The sequence below is a fragment of the Amblyomma maculatum genome, chromosome 2 (genome assembly GCF_055883805.1).
Source record: "Amblyomma maculatum isolate TAMU_Amacu chromosome 2, ASM5588380v1, whole genome shotgun sequence".
NCBI lineage: Eukaryota > Metazoa > Arthropoda > Arachnida > Ixodida > Ixodidae > Amblyomma > Amblyomma maculatum.
In genome coordinates this window covers 35194096-35210010 of record NC_139345.1, presented here as the reverse complement: position 1 = coordinate 35210010, position 15915 = coordinate 35194096, and the positions used below count along the sequence as shown (strand labels likewise).

Genomic DNA, 15915 nt, shown 5'->3' with positions numbered 1-15915 from the left:
GGTGACATAATATAATTGATAATGTTGATTTGACTGTATGATAGATAACCTAATAATTGGGAGTTAGTGCTGCTGAAATAATTTGAAATTTGTGATCTGCGCGGTCACAATTCCACAGACTCAGCGTCCAGCAAAAAGGGCTCATCTTCTTCTTCACAATAAATAGATGCTCGTTTTTTTCCGCAGCATGTTGGGCTTAGCCGCGCAGAATTGATTTCGTGAGAACCACGGCAGAACATCGAGTGTTTGCAGAGTGAGCATGGCTTACATTTGAGTGAACCGACCGATCGTGTTAAGATCGACAAGAATTAATACGTATACCTTGGAGAGATCTTAAATTACGTCTGATTTGGTTTCTTGGTGCAGATTATGGGAACGAGGATGGCTGTACGGCACTAATTTTAGCTCGATGTCGTTCTAAATATATATGCTAAATACTGATGGAGCCCGAACATAGATATATGTGCGTTTTGAAACTGAACGTGTTGCGCAGCGCTTTACTGCTTAGTGCGCGACTGAATAAGCAAGGGAAAGACTGCGGCATACGTTACAGATAAGATATTCTCTCTATGGCGCCTGCGCAATGGGGGCGTTCAAAAACTATAACGCTTATAACTGGCTTGTGTGCGATAAAGATATGTCCCAGCGTCAATGGCGAAAGCGTAGCTGCCACTGTTGTGGCAGCAAATGTTCGCCTTGAGGAACAAGGTAATTGCGAGACATGACTAAAGAAATGCAATGGCGCGATAAGACGGGGAAGTAAAAATGCAAATGCTGTCCTGTCTCCGAAGAAATAAGATTTATTTTTCGGTGAAAAGATGGACTTCGAAAAGCAATGCGAAAAACGTTTTTCATCAAGGAGATTGGCCACACTTTCGTGAGCGAGCCATCCTTAACAGATGAGAGGATTGCTTTTTTGAAGGGTTTGATGCCAGCATTTTAACATGTTCTTATTTTCTTCGTCTGATAGTTTATCTTGTCGTTTCTTAAGCAATCCTCTGTTTCTCCTTGTTAGTTTGCACTTTTGTGTGGTTATAAGCAGTCTTTTCCGAAAAACAAACTTAGTTTGCTGTAGGTGGCATTTCGTCCTTGTATTCTTGCGCTGTTGAATGCATGTCAGCAATGTCTTTTTATCATTGTCACCTCCTCTGTCTTCCGTTGTAATAGCTTCACTGTGTGTAATTGATACTAAGTTTGAAATGAATGTCAGCATTCGAAATGAGGCAAAGTAAAAGTGTGCGGCCCGCGTATTAACCTACGGAGCGCGGTGCGAGCATATAAAATGGCAACAACTACTTTCAAAATTGTCAGCACAAACGCGGAGAGCAGGAGAAAAAAGACTGCAAAATTAAATAGCCGATGACGTCATTTAATAAGCGTAATCTGACCGCTGCTTTTCTTTTTCTTTTTTTACCCTGCACTCGTACTAGGCTCTCCGAATGATGAAATTTAGACGGAATGTAAAGCATGAATTATCTTAGAGCTTCAATCTGCCAGAGCTGAAACGGCAGGAGGGACATCTTATGTACTGATGTCATCAGTTATAAGCCTGGCTGTCTAACCGTTGAGGCAACGGCATACCCATATAATAGCCTAGGCCAAAACACTTATTCTGTGTCGTTTGAATCCACGCACAAATATTTCACTTTGCACTTGCATTCAGTTTGATCATGCCAGCGAGCCAGCTTTCGGTGTCAATGCCGAGCGAGAAACAAAAATACAAAACAAAAATAAATCAATTCGCTGCTAATACATAAGAAACGGGGGTGTAACTGCTTAGCAAAAATACATTCGCATGACGTGCTCAGATTACTTTTAGTGTCGAATTTATGCTGTCGTTCGTCTACTTTTCGGCCTTTTCTTGCAAGCTCGCCTGGATATACCATCGCTAAGCTATTCGGCTAGCTGAGAAGACAGCCGTGCAGTGTGTATGCCACTTTGCGTATGTACAGTATGCTCATAAAAACAAGAGGGAGGGGGGAGAAGGCATTTATTTTTACATAGTCAATAGCCTACACCGAAAATATGCTAGAATTATAACTATCATAAAACTAATAATAACTGTAAATTGTACAATAACTGTAACTGGCACCAAAAGTTGAAATTCAATCCCTAGAGGTGCTGGGGACATTGTGGTGACCTCTTCAGAGCGGACAGTAAAGTACTCTCACGGCTCTCCTTGGCAGGTGTAGCGATGAACACGAGAATTTGGTTTTAATCATCGAGCTATAGTTCTCGGCTTAGCGCCCCCTCATGCGCAACAGCTGCTTCGGTTTGCTGTTAAACACGGAGGCCACCCGGTGCTTGGCACGGAGAAGCATTGATATACAACCTATAAGCTCTTAAATTGGGCGAAACTTTGCGTATAGAGCTTGAATGTCTGCTCTTACACCACAGCCGAAAATTGTGCGTGCGGAGTTTCACGTGGCGTTAACGTTGTGCCTGTGTCGTGCGCAGTCGACAAAGCAGCACAGACCACGGCTCACGCGGACGCCGGCGGAAGATGACGAGTGCCGTGAGGCCGCCGCCAGCCCGCCGTCGACAACGTCGTCGACGCCGGCCGCCGCCACAAAGGACAGGGTGACCAGTCGGACTTCGGACGTGTGACGAACGGGGCTGGCGGGCCACCGGCCGGCCACTCGGGTGCGCCCGGCTGCTCGCGTGCTCTCGCGTTCGGCGGCCTTCGGTGAATGGTGCTGTTCGTTTTTAACCCCGCAAGCTGGCTCCTCGAGCTGCCTCCGCTTCTTCGTTCAGTGCCTCTCCGGTGAGTGACGTGCGACCACCGTCGGCGGATCATCCCGGACGACTGAGCCTCGGCTGGCGACGGCTCCCGATGCGTCCCAGGCTGGTCCGCGCGGTCGGCACCCACTCGCGGCCACAGATTCCAGGAAAACCAGCAGAGCGGTAGTCGCGATACTCACTTAGAGCCAGAGCAGCTGCAATGCGGCCAAATGTCGAATTTTCTCCACTTGGGTTGCGACGCGAACTAGTTGAAATGCTATGTTATACGAGGGAACTATGCTAATACGAGGGATGGATGGCACGAATAGACAGAGTTGAGACTCTGTCAATGTCTGCTGTCTATTCTATTTTCAGTGCCATCCTGATCTACTTCTCTTTATCCGTCGTCCTAGCACCAGTTAAAACTATGCGAGCTGTATTCGCTTAACAGCTTACGTAATTGTAGACGACTCGGTCACGCGCTGGAGACATTGATCGTGATTACCGTTTCAGATTTGCATGACTTCACGGCTGTAATGTTTTAGGTATCGTGACTGGCGACAACATGGCATCTCGCATTCGTGAATCGTACAGAATTGAGAACTGCTTTCTGAGCCCGGTCCAGAATTAGCTGATGGCATCCGTGCCTCCTGCAATGTTTTGCTTTCTTTTTTTTTTTTCATGAAGCGGAGTATGGAACAAAAACAGCGCCTCTCATTTTATTCTTTCCTTGACTGCTTCAGTGCAGCATCGCGCAATTCGTGCACTTAACCCAACACAGCCTTCTAAAGTCATTGGGATGTTGAACCTCTATTTATACTATTTTCATCTGTCCACAAAAACTTTGATAGCTTCAATCATGGCAGAGAAACCCTGAGGTAAAAAAAAAAAAATGTCCCTCAGGTTAGATGTACGCAAGCAACTATCGTCCTTGTATCGATATATATATAAACGGGAGGAGACCTCACTTATTGTTCCTTAAGTTGGTTAGCCGGTATACTGTTGCAGTGTGAAAGCCGTGTAACTACAAGGATGAAGACAAGAGTTAAACGCAGCACGTGTGCTTGCCTCTTCCCTTCGTCCCTCTGTCCCTTTAGGTTTAGTCCCGGCTGGGCTTCTCTAAGTACTCCTTAACAGGCCTACTTACGTCTCATGAATCTGTGGCCGTGAGTAGGGCTGGACGCGCAGTTCGATCCGGGAGCCATTGGGCGACCGCCTTTCGCCGCTCATTCCTGCTTGGCCTTCTGTTCATCGAACCAGAGAGAGACTGCTGCCTCTTCCAAGACTACTCGAGAGGACAACAACGCCCACGTCACCTGACATTCCTGGATGTATCGACGGCGCAGCTTGTTGACTACGCGCGCCGTCTTGTTGTTTGCGCTTCTGTGATTCCTTCGTGTACAGAGAGAGAGTTGTGTGCTTACGAAGAGCGCCGGGGCACAAAGTGGACGCTGCTCCTCCGCCCACACACCCCTCTGCCACCCCCTTCCCACTCGCCACATCCCACTCGAACAGATCTCCTGAATTAATAAGACGTTCTTATATTTTCAATTTTGGCACGCGAGCGCGCTCCCCTCGTTTACCTGGACTCTTGGGGCGCCTTCGCCGAGTGTGTCCCCCCCCGCCGTGGGTGGGAAAAAGCTCGCCACCAAGTTGTGTACACAAGCGCACTCCAAGGACCCACATCGGCTACTTTGACCCCCCCTCCGCGGGATTTATCAATACTTTTTTTTTCTTCTCTCTCGCGTTGAGTATTTGTTTTTGTTTTGTTTTTTCGCAAGTTCTCTACTCGGCATATCGTTTTGCCACCACTAGAATCATCACAATTTGAAGGTTCGTGCTTTTGACCCTATTAGCTCGTAATCTTCGAGCTGTCGCCGCCCCCAATCGCCGGCGTACCGTATAGTGTACTTAACTCTATTTCAGTGGACGAAAGTGATGTGCATGTGAGAGAGAAGATCCACATTTCGGCTTCCTCAGCACAATGTGACGTATCTTTGCGCAGCGATGGAGAGAGATGCGATAGGTCGATCTACTGATAGACCGACTGACTCTAATGCGCTAGGCAGTAATACCAAGAATAGAAGTTATGGGCACATTCGAGAAAAGCGCGCGGTACGGCGCTTAGGTTATACGGGACTTGCGGCGTTTACTGACCCGTTCAGCGTGCACAGCATGCTAGCTAAATCCATAGGACAACCTTCTCAAGGCCTCTTTTCTCTAATAAAGGATAGCGACGGCCGATGAAGTTTAGCGATGTACCGAGCTACTCCCTCTCCGCTTAACATCTTCGGGCCGAAAGCATACAAGCACGAGCGGACACAGTTTGAAGCGTGCGTGCGAGCGTGTCATGATCGGTCCAACCACTCCAGTTATATTCTATTACAAAGGTCGGATCTGCACCATTCCAATTTCATCTATAGAAAATCGCGTCACGTTCACTGAAATCCAGTACTGAGCACGTAATTGAGCACTCGAGAAAGTGATCGCGGAGTTTAGAGGAAACACAGAAGGAGTCACCTTGTCTCCGCTCATGGTTGAAAAAAAAAAATGGCAACTGTGCGAAGCGCGCACTTGTTTATTCCACCCATTCATAACATGCACGAACGGGCAGTTTTTCGGAGACTGTCCGTTTTAGGAGAAGAGTAGCATGATTCTTTATTTGGCTTTGCATCTGGCCATGCATCGCTTCCGAGTACAAACTTTAAAGCTTTTTATTCGCACCTGGAATCACAGCTGGAATCGCAGCCGAAATCGCAGCCGAAATCGCAGCTGAAATCGCAGCGGAAATCGCAGCGGAAATCGCAGCGGAAATCGCAGCGGAAATCGCTTCTCAAATAGCTCCTAGAATCGCACCCGGTTTCAGTGTCTTTGAACAGAACTATCTGCACGCAAAACCGATATGTTATAGATGCTCCAGAAACTTGTAGCCCGTCAGAGTATAGTTGAAGTTATAGACCAAAGAGACGGTGACGAGAAGAGGAACACCGAATTACTAGTTGAAGCAAGTATTAATCATCATTCGTATTTTGCACGACGAATTTCGCCCAGCTTTGAAAGCTGCTAGTATTTTTCTTTTTTCTTTTTTTTTTTCTTTTTTTTTTTTTGCTTCTGATTCGGAAACGACTAGATCAAGCGCGATCGAGCGATCGATATCAAGGAGACAGCTGCCGGCGGGGGTAACTCAAATATGAAAGCAATACCGCGATCGCGATGACGATCTACTCAGATCTGTGCAAGCAATGTTATCCTTAGCAATGCACTCACGACTGGAAGAAAGAAAAGAAACTCTTAGATCTTAGCTGATCCTTCACTGTCCTATTACTGGCGGAGCATCGGATAGGATCCTCGAGGGTTTAAGCATCAGCATTTGTGCGCTTCATGCTACGCTGTAGGTTTTAAGATTAGCCATGGGCATTCAAAGCGACGCTTCTCGATGAAACATTTGTGCTTCTATACTCTGCGCATTCGCAGCTTCTCTACAATGAGCTTGAATTTTCGAGCTGACATTTCAGTGGCAGATAGATTCGGCGAATTGGTTGTGTTGACCTCGATGTTCCTTGCTGGTACGGAGCTCAGTGATTTCGCCCACTCCATTTAAGAGAAGAAGGACAGTGATATAGGCTTATTTGATCAATCTCTCGAACAATGGGCTATGTCAAACAAACGAAATGAGAAAGAAAAACGCTTAGTGCATAACATCGGTGCTGCTGCCGAATACTAAATATACTTAAGCTGCTCGCACTATAGTAGTACACTTGTCGTCGACACGACTTAGAAAAAAAATCGTGAAGCATTCACTAAGCGTCTCTCTCGATGATCTCCTGAGCTGCACGTCAACGCCGGCGATTTCCCTTCGCGTCGTACCGCAGCGCAGGTGATGTCGCTGCTGTCGCACTTTATGGTGCACTTCGGAGTGCCTTGTCGCCGGCTATGCGAGCTGCTGCGTCGCCCTCCCTTCCCGTGACTAGAGGAAGCACTACGCGCTCGGATGTTATCGTGTCTTGTTGACTATTTCAACGTCGTTCCCGTTGTCGCTTACGGTTTTTTTTTTTTTTCAGGGATGCATTCATGCCTAATGTTGCTCCATTCCGCTCCGCCCTTCGCTCGCGTAAAAATCGCCTCCATACTCTCTAGCAACGAGGGAACCATTTTCATCTGCGTTCAGGAGCGAAGTGCTTGGGAAAACAGTTTCTCGCAGCTTCTCTCGCGGCTGCACATTCTTTTTCATGTGATTTGCCGCTGAAGGAAACAGATACAAAGGGGATAAGGAAGGTTGTGTTGTTTCGCCTCTATATTTTGTTTTTCTTGGTAACGAGGGTGATTGTTGGTGATTTCGAGCTTAGAGAGCTTTTTTCAGCCACACTTCTGATTAGCGTCAAATGATTATGGCGCATTGTCTCTCCCCTGCAAATAATTCACTCTGGCAAGTCAGATGATGCTCTCGATCGACGCAACAAACGACCAATGTAGCGCAAGCACTAACTCCGCCACCCACGGCGTCATCAAAAGCACCGAATCGCCCGACATTTTCCCCTCCCCTTTCTCACTCCACCTCCTTGCCTTCGTGTTCTGCCAATCGTCCAAGAAGCGACAAGCCATTGCAACACCAAGCTAACGCTATCTAGGTAAAGATCAGGCCGCTGTAGTTTGAATAGCTGACATTGACTGCTGTGTCGGCTGATGCCAATGAGGAGATGACACAGTTAGATTAGCACCGCAGACAATGGGCGCAGCAGAAGGCTAGAATATCTATAGTAAGACGCTCAGAACCGTCGAAGTTATCTGAACTGAAATACGATATTTGTAGCAAAGCAAGAGCAAGAGATACATACGCGTAATGCGTATTTTAAAACAATACGTAAATTTTAATTGCCGTGCATATCATTCTGCTCCAATAGACACTTCAAGGAAACTGAATCATTTGAACGCCAAGCTAAAAGTAGTAAAACAAACTGTTTTGTAGTCAAGTCAGCACCTAAGTTGGTGTGCCACAGCATGGAAGCATTTCTGTTTAACTAAGGCAGCATTCCTGTGTACGGCAGTCATGGAATCGCAGCTTGGACTTTCTTTTAAGTGCTTCAGTCGCGGTGTAATGGGAGGAGACATTCGTACCCTAGCGTGGAATGCACGATTGCGGGTCATTCTTCCTTCCGAGCTCCGCTTACCCATCCCTTGAGCGTTCCTTCTCGTGGCAGCATTGCGTAAGCATTGAATGACTAAGCTTTCAGAAAAACCACGCTTTTGGCCTTTTCAGCTATCCAGAAGTAGTTTTCCGGCTACGGCAGCCACTCGCATAGACAGTCTATCGCACTAAAGCATCCATCATAGATAGGCATCCTGCTATTAAAAAGGATTGTGAGTGTAACTTTACTGGCTTAGTAGAATCTACACTAAGCCGCCTGAGAGTAGATAATCGTACACTTATCCGAACACTCAACCCAGCAGGCTTTAAACAAGGTTGTGGTTTTGTCTGTTCAAGCTGTCGAGACTTCTTTCTATCCACACTCATCGTTTATTGTGATAAACGTAAAGTCGATGGTTTGTTATCGGAAAATGATGAGGAGAAGTTACGCTTGCTACGAATGGATTGCGCCCGACTCCACTGAAGTTTAGTTTTTCAAATTTGGCTCGGACAAGCTCGTTTAGTCCACTTAGTGACTTGTAAAGCATCTAAGTGGCGGTTGATAGGTGCACCGAAAAGCTTAGCACTATAGGGAAAGTAGAGACAGCCAATAGAGCGTAAAATTGAATGGAAGTCGACATTTTGAACCAGTGTAACGGTTTGATGTGTTTTTGTTTGTAGAGCTTAAACGCGTGCTATGCGACAGACTGTAGGTGGTGAAATCTAGGCCACATTTAACGGTTTACGAGACGTTCTTAAATGGACACAGCCGCTGGATTTAAACTTTGTACAGAAAGCGAGAAAGGCGAAGAAAATGCATATCGTGTCACCGCAGCACTGTTTAAAGTCGTGCGTGGGAGCAATCTTCAGTGAAAAGTAAAGCGAGTCTGTAATTTTAAGCCCAGTAGAAAGGAATAGTAATGTTGAAGCCACTACAATCTTCGTGCGCTGACAAGCAGCCGCCTCTATCAAGTGCGGCTCTGTCATTAAAGTAGAGCCAAGGGAGAAAAAGACATTACTTTTTATCCGTGTGGTTATTTCGAAGAATCGGTGTCATAAGTATAACGTACACGAAAAAGACGTGCGTTCATAATTCGGACAGTAACATTGTTCCAGCAACTCGGCTAAAGACGCCGGATGAATTCAGTTTTCTGTACTTCCATAAGTTATTCTCGACATGATTTTCGACACCTACCTTCGAGCAGCAGACATATCGACAGAAAAAGAGCATTCAGCATGTTTGGAAAGTCACCTCTACAATAGTGATTGTGTGAGTTGTGCATACTTAGCTTGCACTGGTCGTCTTCGTTCATGGGCATGAACCTACCAAAACCTGCTGCAGGTTGTAGACGAAGGTATCTGACTGCCTTATTTCACCCGGATTTAAGGGTAAAAAACAGCTAGAGTCGTTTCGGGTCTTGACTTGCGAAGACGCGCCGAGGCAAGTCGTTTGGTAAGCGAGTCGATGGAGCTCACTGTATGTAAGCTGACAAGTAGCACGCGCGTCCTACACGCGGTACAAAGATAGGCTGCACTGTAAGTAACTCTGAAATTACACGTAAAATGTAGCTCCACCTTTGAGCTGGGAGACGAACTAAATGCACGATGCCTGACACCGGACTTGTGTGTTCCCATGTCGGTCATTGAAATAACGTATGTCTGTTGCTTTCTGGTAGAAAATGGACATCCGGTTATGCTTGAGCGTTTGCGGGACATTTCGCGTGTAGAAAGTAAACAGATTAAACATAGATTAGATCAGCATAATAGGAGCGGGAAAACAGCTCAGCAGCAGAAATAAAGTAAGGGTCGTCGGGCAGCAGAATAAGTTGAGAAACAAAGAAACATTCATCCATCTGTCTGTGCACGTTTCACGGCGCTTAATAATATATTGAAAGAGAAATTTTTGGGAAGATTCCATGTCTGCAGGTGCTTCGGCTACTTGGCAATTTAATTGGTACTAAGATTACTATATATTGTTGTTGAGTAGCCGTTCTCCTGCTATGACTGATATACGTTAGAAGGTCTCGACTTGATGCCAGAAGACAATGACAGGCGGGCAGGGTTTAAAATTAGAAGAAATACGGTGCTTTCTTGGCACTGATGCCTCAGGTCGTTCAACTGAGCTCGTTGGAATAGTCGAAACTTGTCCAGCTTGTTCGAAAGCTCAATTAAAATTTATTTTGCTGTGTTACCACATCAATTGGGCGGTAAGTCTAGTCAGTCTTATTTCCGCTACCGCAAGTAGTCGAAGCAGGAGAGGTTTCTCCTCCAAAGTTACATTTGAAGTGAGGCAGTGTATTTTGTACCTATAAGATGAAAACGGGTAGCATGACCACTCAGATTTTGCTTTAGGCGTGCGTATTGGTTAATTTCATGTGCTATGGCTTCAGGTATGATTAAGAAAGCTAGGAGATTCTGTACACGCGGTAGAATGTGTTTTCTGTCGTTTTAATTCTCGAGTGTTTCTCCGGGGACTTGAGAGCATTAATGGCAATAACTTAAGAAATAAGGTATTGGCACACTGTGAAAAAACCATTGAGGTGGATGTTTCGTAGTTGAAAAAGTCCGACACATTTAGGTCCATAGAAAAGGTAGAAACAGACCATAGCACATCAAACGCACGGAGAAAAGTTGGCACTGCTAAGTGCCATTCTAATCCGCAAACGCCCATCTCTTTCATTTTTTTTTTATTTATTTTTCCCTTAAAGGCCCGAGGGCATTACATAAGGGGGATCCTTGTTAAGTTTAAGCTGCCATAACGGGTCTTCTTATGCAATGTGATGCGCACTAATGTAGGTAATAGATTCAGAATCGGTGTAAAGATTTAACGTTGAAGATATATTATTGTATATCACATATTTTAAGCGTATCGAAAAGAAAGACGGTGTTAAGATTAGAAACAACGCGTATTCTGCGAGAGGATGAGAGGGCCTCGAAGAAGTGTGTGCAATTCACTTGTGGAAGTGACGACAGTTTAGCAAGAGAAATCTCAAAAAACGCGCGTAATGCGACCCGAGAAGCTGCGAGTTCCGATAAGCGGTACATCATAGCATTCTGCTGAAATCGTCAGCTCTCCTGAGGTCCTCCTGTAGTTTTGATAGAACTTTCCTTCTCCGGTATAGGCGCAGTGTCGAGACATCACATCCTAACCTCTCGCACTTAACTTTGCGTCCTCAGCGCCCACCAGTCCCACAGCGGTGTAGCTCTTAAGGGTGCTCGCAATACATTTTTTGTGATATCAGCCTCCGTCGTCCACGTCGATGTGATCGGCGTTATTATTGTTCCTGTTTTGTTCACTTTCAGGCGTTTTCACAACCGTGCGCAGCTTTGTTCGAGCTGCGCGATATGACACCCTTGTCACCTTGCATAATAGTCGTTCGATGACGTAATAACGCAGTGCAGGGCTTATCCGCGATCATTCTTTACCCAATCGCTTCACCCTTATCTTGCTTCGTGCGGTAAAAAGGCGTGCCATCTCTGTTGGGCACGATCTTCGGCGCCCTCCAACGGCGTACGCGCGCACATTCACAACAAACACACTTTCATGACCTGTGAACAAAGCTCATCGCGTTAGTGTCACGTGGTGCCGACTACAGGATTGCACTCGCCTCCGAATCTCTGTTCGTTAGCGATGACGCACTTGTGCTAGACGACAACCTCTGCTTTTTGACTTGTACATAAAAGAAAAAAAAAAAAACACTGGCTTCATTCGACGGCAATGCTGCTTATGTTAATGCTCACTTCTTTGTACATATTATACATATTATAAATATGTACTACAAACATTATTTCTACTTCGCAGTAAATTTACTCATCACCACTCTCGTGCGTTCTTCATTTCTGCCGTGCGTGTGGCACGTTCTTTGGGTTTGCCTGGCTCGCTGGAGCAAAGTGTCGGCATCCTGTAAACGGGTCTGATCTTTCAGGTTGTAGCCATACTGACTGTTTCTTTTCTCTTTGTTGTGCGGTGAATGAGTACAGCGACCGTGATTGTATTTGTTTTGTTTTGATTTCTCGTAAGAACATGGGCTTTGGTGTTGAAGTTTTGTTTTCACCATTGCGTCTCAGGAAACCAAAGAAAACCTTTGTGTCCAAACATCTGCAATAGTTATGGTTCGCGTATTAAAGTCTTCAGCGCTGATGTTCTGCTGGTTGCTGAGTGTCTCATAGCAACAGCATGCGGATGATTTCCATATATTTTCAGATCAATCGCAAATAGAAAGGTCTCTGAAAGCAGTCCAGAACAGCACACCACCCTCCTCTCTCCCTGAAGAAAAAAAAAAAAAGCCCAGAAAAATGTCTTTGTGTCTGATCTGTTTGATGTGCTAACGCTTCACCAGCTGACGCGAGTAAAACCAGGTGCTCGTAAAATCTGGCGAGCTGCTGTTAAGTAGATATAAGGAGTGCAACAGGGCCTGACTAGGCAGCACGCTGTCGAATTTTCATGTGAGACCTCTTAAACACATGTGCTGGCTGAAATGCTGCCGGCAGCTGGAGTTATGACGGTGTAGATTTACCTGCAATGCGTCACTTTGTGAGCCAAAATCGGCGAAATCTAAGAAAATATTTCCCAGAGTCACCATTTGTAGACATTTCTTGAAATCTCCCTTTTCTTGCACAGCGAGTGAGCAGTCATTTGCGGCTGACATTACACTCTAGACTGAAGACACGTTTTTATCCTTTCTTTTAGGTCACGATATCATGTTGTGTAAATGATGGAGCTTAGTTTTCCCTAAAGAAAGCATGCAAGGACTCATTATTATGCCCCAGCGTGAAGACTGCGCCAATTTATGCGTGTTTATGATGTCCTTACCTGATCCGTGGCATGAAGTTTCGCCACGATTCCCGATTTGTTTGAACTTGGTTATCTTTTCTTTTTTTGTTTGTGGCCAAGAATAAGGCGCACGTACAGAAAATACAAGGGCGAAAGTCCCGTTGTAAAGTGAGCGAGCCCAGAAGGTCCGAGGTTGTACTTAAATGTGCGCCGAGCTCACGCACAGGTCAGAGCAAAGGCGCGGCTAAGCTAACATGCAGAGGAAAATCCTCTTCTTCATGTATTATCAAAAAAAATTGCGATGGAGCAGCTACAGATGAAGGTCACGATAATTTGTCAGTCGTCATTTCTTTGCGGACGTCTGGATTTGTAATGACGTGCCTTCTAGGGGAACAAAGTCCCTGTCATGTTTGTTGTTCTGTGCACCCTCCTATCTTTTCCTGTTGTTTAAGCCAGTGCCACTATTTGCTCACGCGTTGAAAGTTAGATTCGTAAAATGTCTAAAGAAGCAAGGTGGCTTCTCAGAACGCAACGCTCGTTGTGAGGAAGTTTCGTAGTCCGCAATAACTTATTTTATCCTACATTGAGCATGTACATAAATGACAAAAAGGGAGAGAGGGAGGGGGACTTTGTAGGTGTCCCATCTGATGAACTGAATGCTTTACTTTCAAAACAGTTCACTGGTTTCCTGTTCCTCTCCGTTTTTCTATAATAAGAGGGTGATTTTATAGCACTGACAGACTTGCACGAGAGATTGTATTTGCTGACTGTTTCACACCACACGAGAGATACTGCGCAGACCCCCAGTCATGACATCGTTCTAGTGTTATTTATCCGTGGGAAATCGAGACGGAAACGTATGAACGGGAGAGACAGGGTGCTCTCACCCGCTTTGTTGCCTTTCGCCGATAGCGTTCAATAAATGAACTATGCAAGGCGCTTTCTGGCATTCAGAGATTTTCTTTTTTTCGTCCATGCCTTAAAGTTCATGAAATCGTAAGTAAGAACGTCGATTGCACCTGTCCACCTTTTTCAGTGGTTCCTGGAAATGCGCTTAGCATTTTTCCTGGACTTGCACCTATTAAGTCCTTGATACGCTCGACCAATGGACGTCGTTCGACTTTTTTTTTTTTTTTCAGCGTGACACTATAGGAGGCACATTTGTTTCAGCTCCCTGAGCATATAAAATTCAGCCCAGAGAGAACCCCTTATGAAGCTTTGCGTTTAGAGCGGAAGCTGTTGTAAGGAGCTCGTCGGCCATTGCATTCGGTAAGCAGTCTCCCAAGCCTTATATCCAAGGCAGCCTCGTGCAGCGTTCCTGTCGAGATGATGAGCGCTCCTTCGTCTCTGCGGCTCAGAGTCGAGGTCGCGCGTGGCTGTGATTTCACGGTCGGTTGAACCTCAGCGATGGTCGTGATGGTACAGCAATAAAGAACACATGCTTAAGGCGACCGCACCTCACACGCCTCTGAAATTATTTCGCCTTCTTTCCTGCTCAAAGCAAAAGTTGTGCGGGGCATGCATATATTGGTCGGCATAAAAATGCCTCACATGCCTACCCTAAATGGAGACGCGGCAGATGACTTAGTTAATGATAAGGTGGGACACTTGAGATATGCGTGGTTAGAAAGTTAGGAATATTTCTTAAATTGGCATTTTGGTTTAAGAGTGCACTTTTTCGATAATGCTGGATGTCAGTCAGATTAGAGTTAAGACACAATAACTAGCGAATTAAATAGTTCTAGATTGTTACCTTTGTAACCATTACTGTTAAGCGTACTCGTTTCCAGCGAGATTTGTAGCTCCTCAGAAGTAGTTACGATATCACATTATATATTTGAAAATGGCATTCTCTAGTCGCTGCAGGGAAATGAACTTTGGGTGCACACAAGTGTAGAACCGAAACAGCGCAAACAAATAGAGCAGCTGCCACGCATCTAAGCGTGCGTCACAAAGCGGCGCTTGCGTTGTGTGACCTTTTTGCAGCGTTTTGATGGCAACGAGGAGTGGCCAGAGAGCTGGTGACAGGCACACCGCTGTGTAGATGCGTGCTCGCAGGTCGTTCTGTGATTGCGCGGTTTCCGTTTAAACCTTGCGTGGCCTCAAAGGTCTGTGCTCTGTAACACTGCAGGAATATGATTTTCTGAAATCTAAGAATGAATGTGGATATTATGTAATAACAGTTGGCTACAAACTCTTATATAAATGAGGAGTCTAACTGTCATAGTGTCATGACACGTATTCTTGGGCGATTTGGCTTGACATTATTCGAAAAAGGCGACAAGAGTTATCAACAAACACAGATGACACGAGACGCACACGTAGGCTTTCCGTCTGTGTTTTGTGTTTTTTGCTTCTGACATTTACTGGTAATTTTGAAACTTTCTTTTAACTGACAAGTTTTAGCTGTATTTTACCTTACACCACCGCTCCAAGTCATAGGGTGAAGTAAGCGCTCTCATAACTTAATATAAGACCAGGCTAAGTTAAGCTCACGTGTTAGCTTAATATAAATTTAGAGAGAGAAGACGCCCCACCGGGAAGTCCGTACCTGTGAGAAGCCAAAACGGGCCTGTGAGACTGCACAGCAGACCCGACCGGTGATGCTCTTGATACAATCGCAGGTGGACGGCGTACCGATCGAGCCCCCAAAGGGGATCGTAGACGGTCATCCTTCACGGAATTTTCTTACTAGCTAGCAATTCAAACAACGGGAAAAGCTTGCGCATAGCATTCGTTTAAATAATGAGCTCATTTCGAAGCAAGCAGGGGCAAAACAGGTTTCGGTAAGTTACCTCCACAATTAGTCCAAGTCGTTTATTCGTATTTGAGTAATTCACGTAAAACAATAGCAACGACTGCAGCTTTACAGTCCGATGGCGCTCCGGAACCAGTTGCATTGGCGGCACTTCATTTGGGCACCGCTAAACGTAAGTATATACAGCTCTCACAGTCAAAGAATTTTTTTTTTTTTCTAATTCTCCGCACTCTTATAAGTAAGACACCTTTTTTTTTTAGAATTATTGTGGACGACACAGCTCCATTCTTTTATTTCAATGCTCAACATGCTACACAAAGGCCTCACCGTAAAAATTAGATCAGATCAGATAAGATACGCGCCGATACGTCACAGCGTTTTATAAAAGCCGAGCGCACTGGCGTCACGCAGCTCATTAGCATTGGCAGATTAGCAGAAATGATGCGGAAAGCTAAACTGTTGGGCATCGCAGTCAACCCATACATCGTGTCAAGATGAAAGCCACTGCAGGAGCCTTGGACTAGGAAGGAACCGTAA

At 45.5% G+C, this 15915-nt stretch overlaps 1 protein-coding gene across 3 annotated transcripts in view; it reads left to right on the top strand.

The window, feature by feature from the left end:
• Nucleotides 1–13560, top strand: part of sei (potassium voltage-gated channel seizure) — a 283246-nt gene extending 269686 nt beyond the window's left edge. For all 3 annotated transcript variants that reach the window (XM_084593794.1, XM_084593795.1, XM_084593793.1), the window contains exon 17: nucleotides 2458–13560. In XM_084593794.1, coding sequence (XP_084449920.1) covers nucleotides 2458–2607 — 150 coding nt within the window. In that variant the 3' untranslated portion in view covers nucleotides 2608–13560. The remainder of the gene's footprint in view (nucleotides 1–2457) is intronic.
• Nucleotides 13561–15915: the final 2355 nt, after the last annotated feature.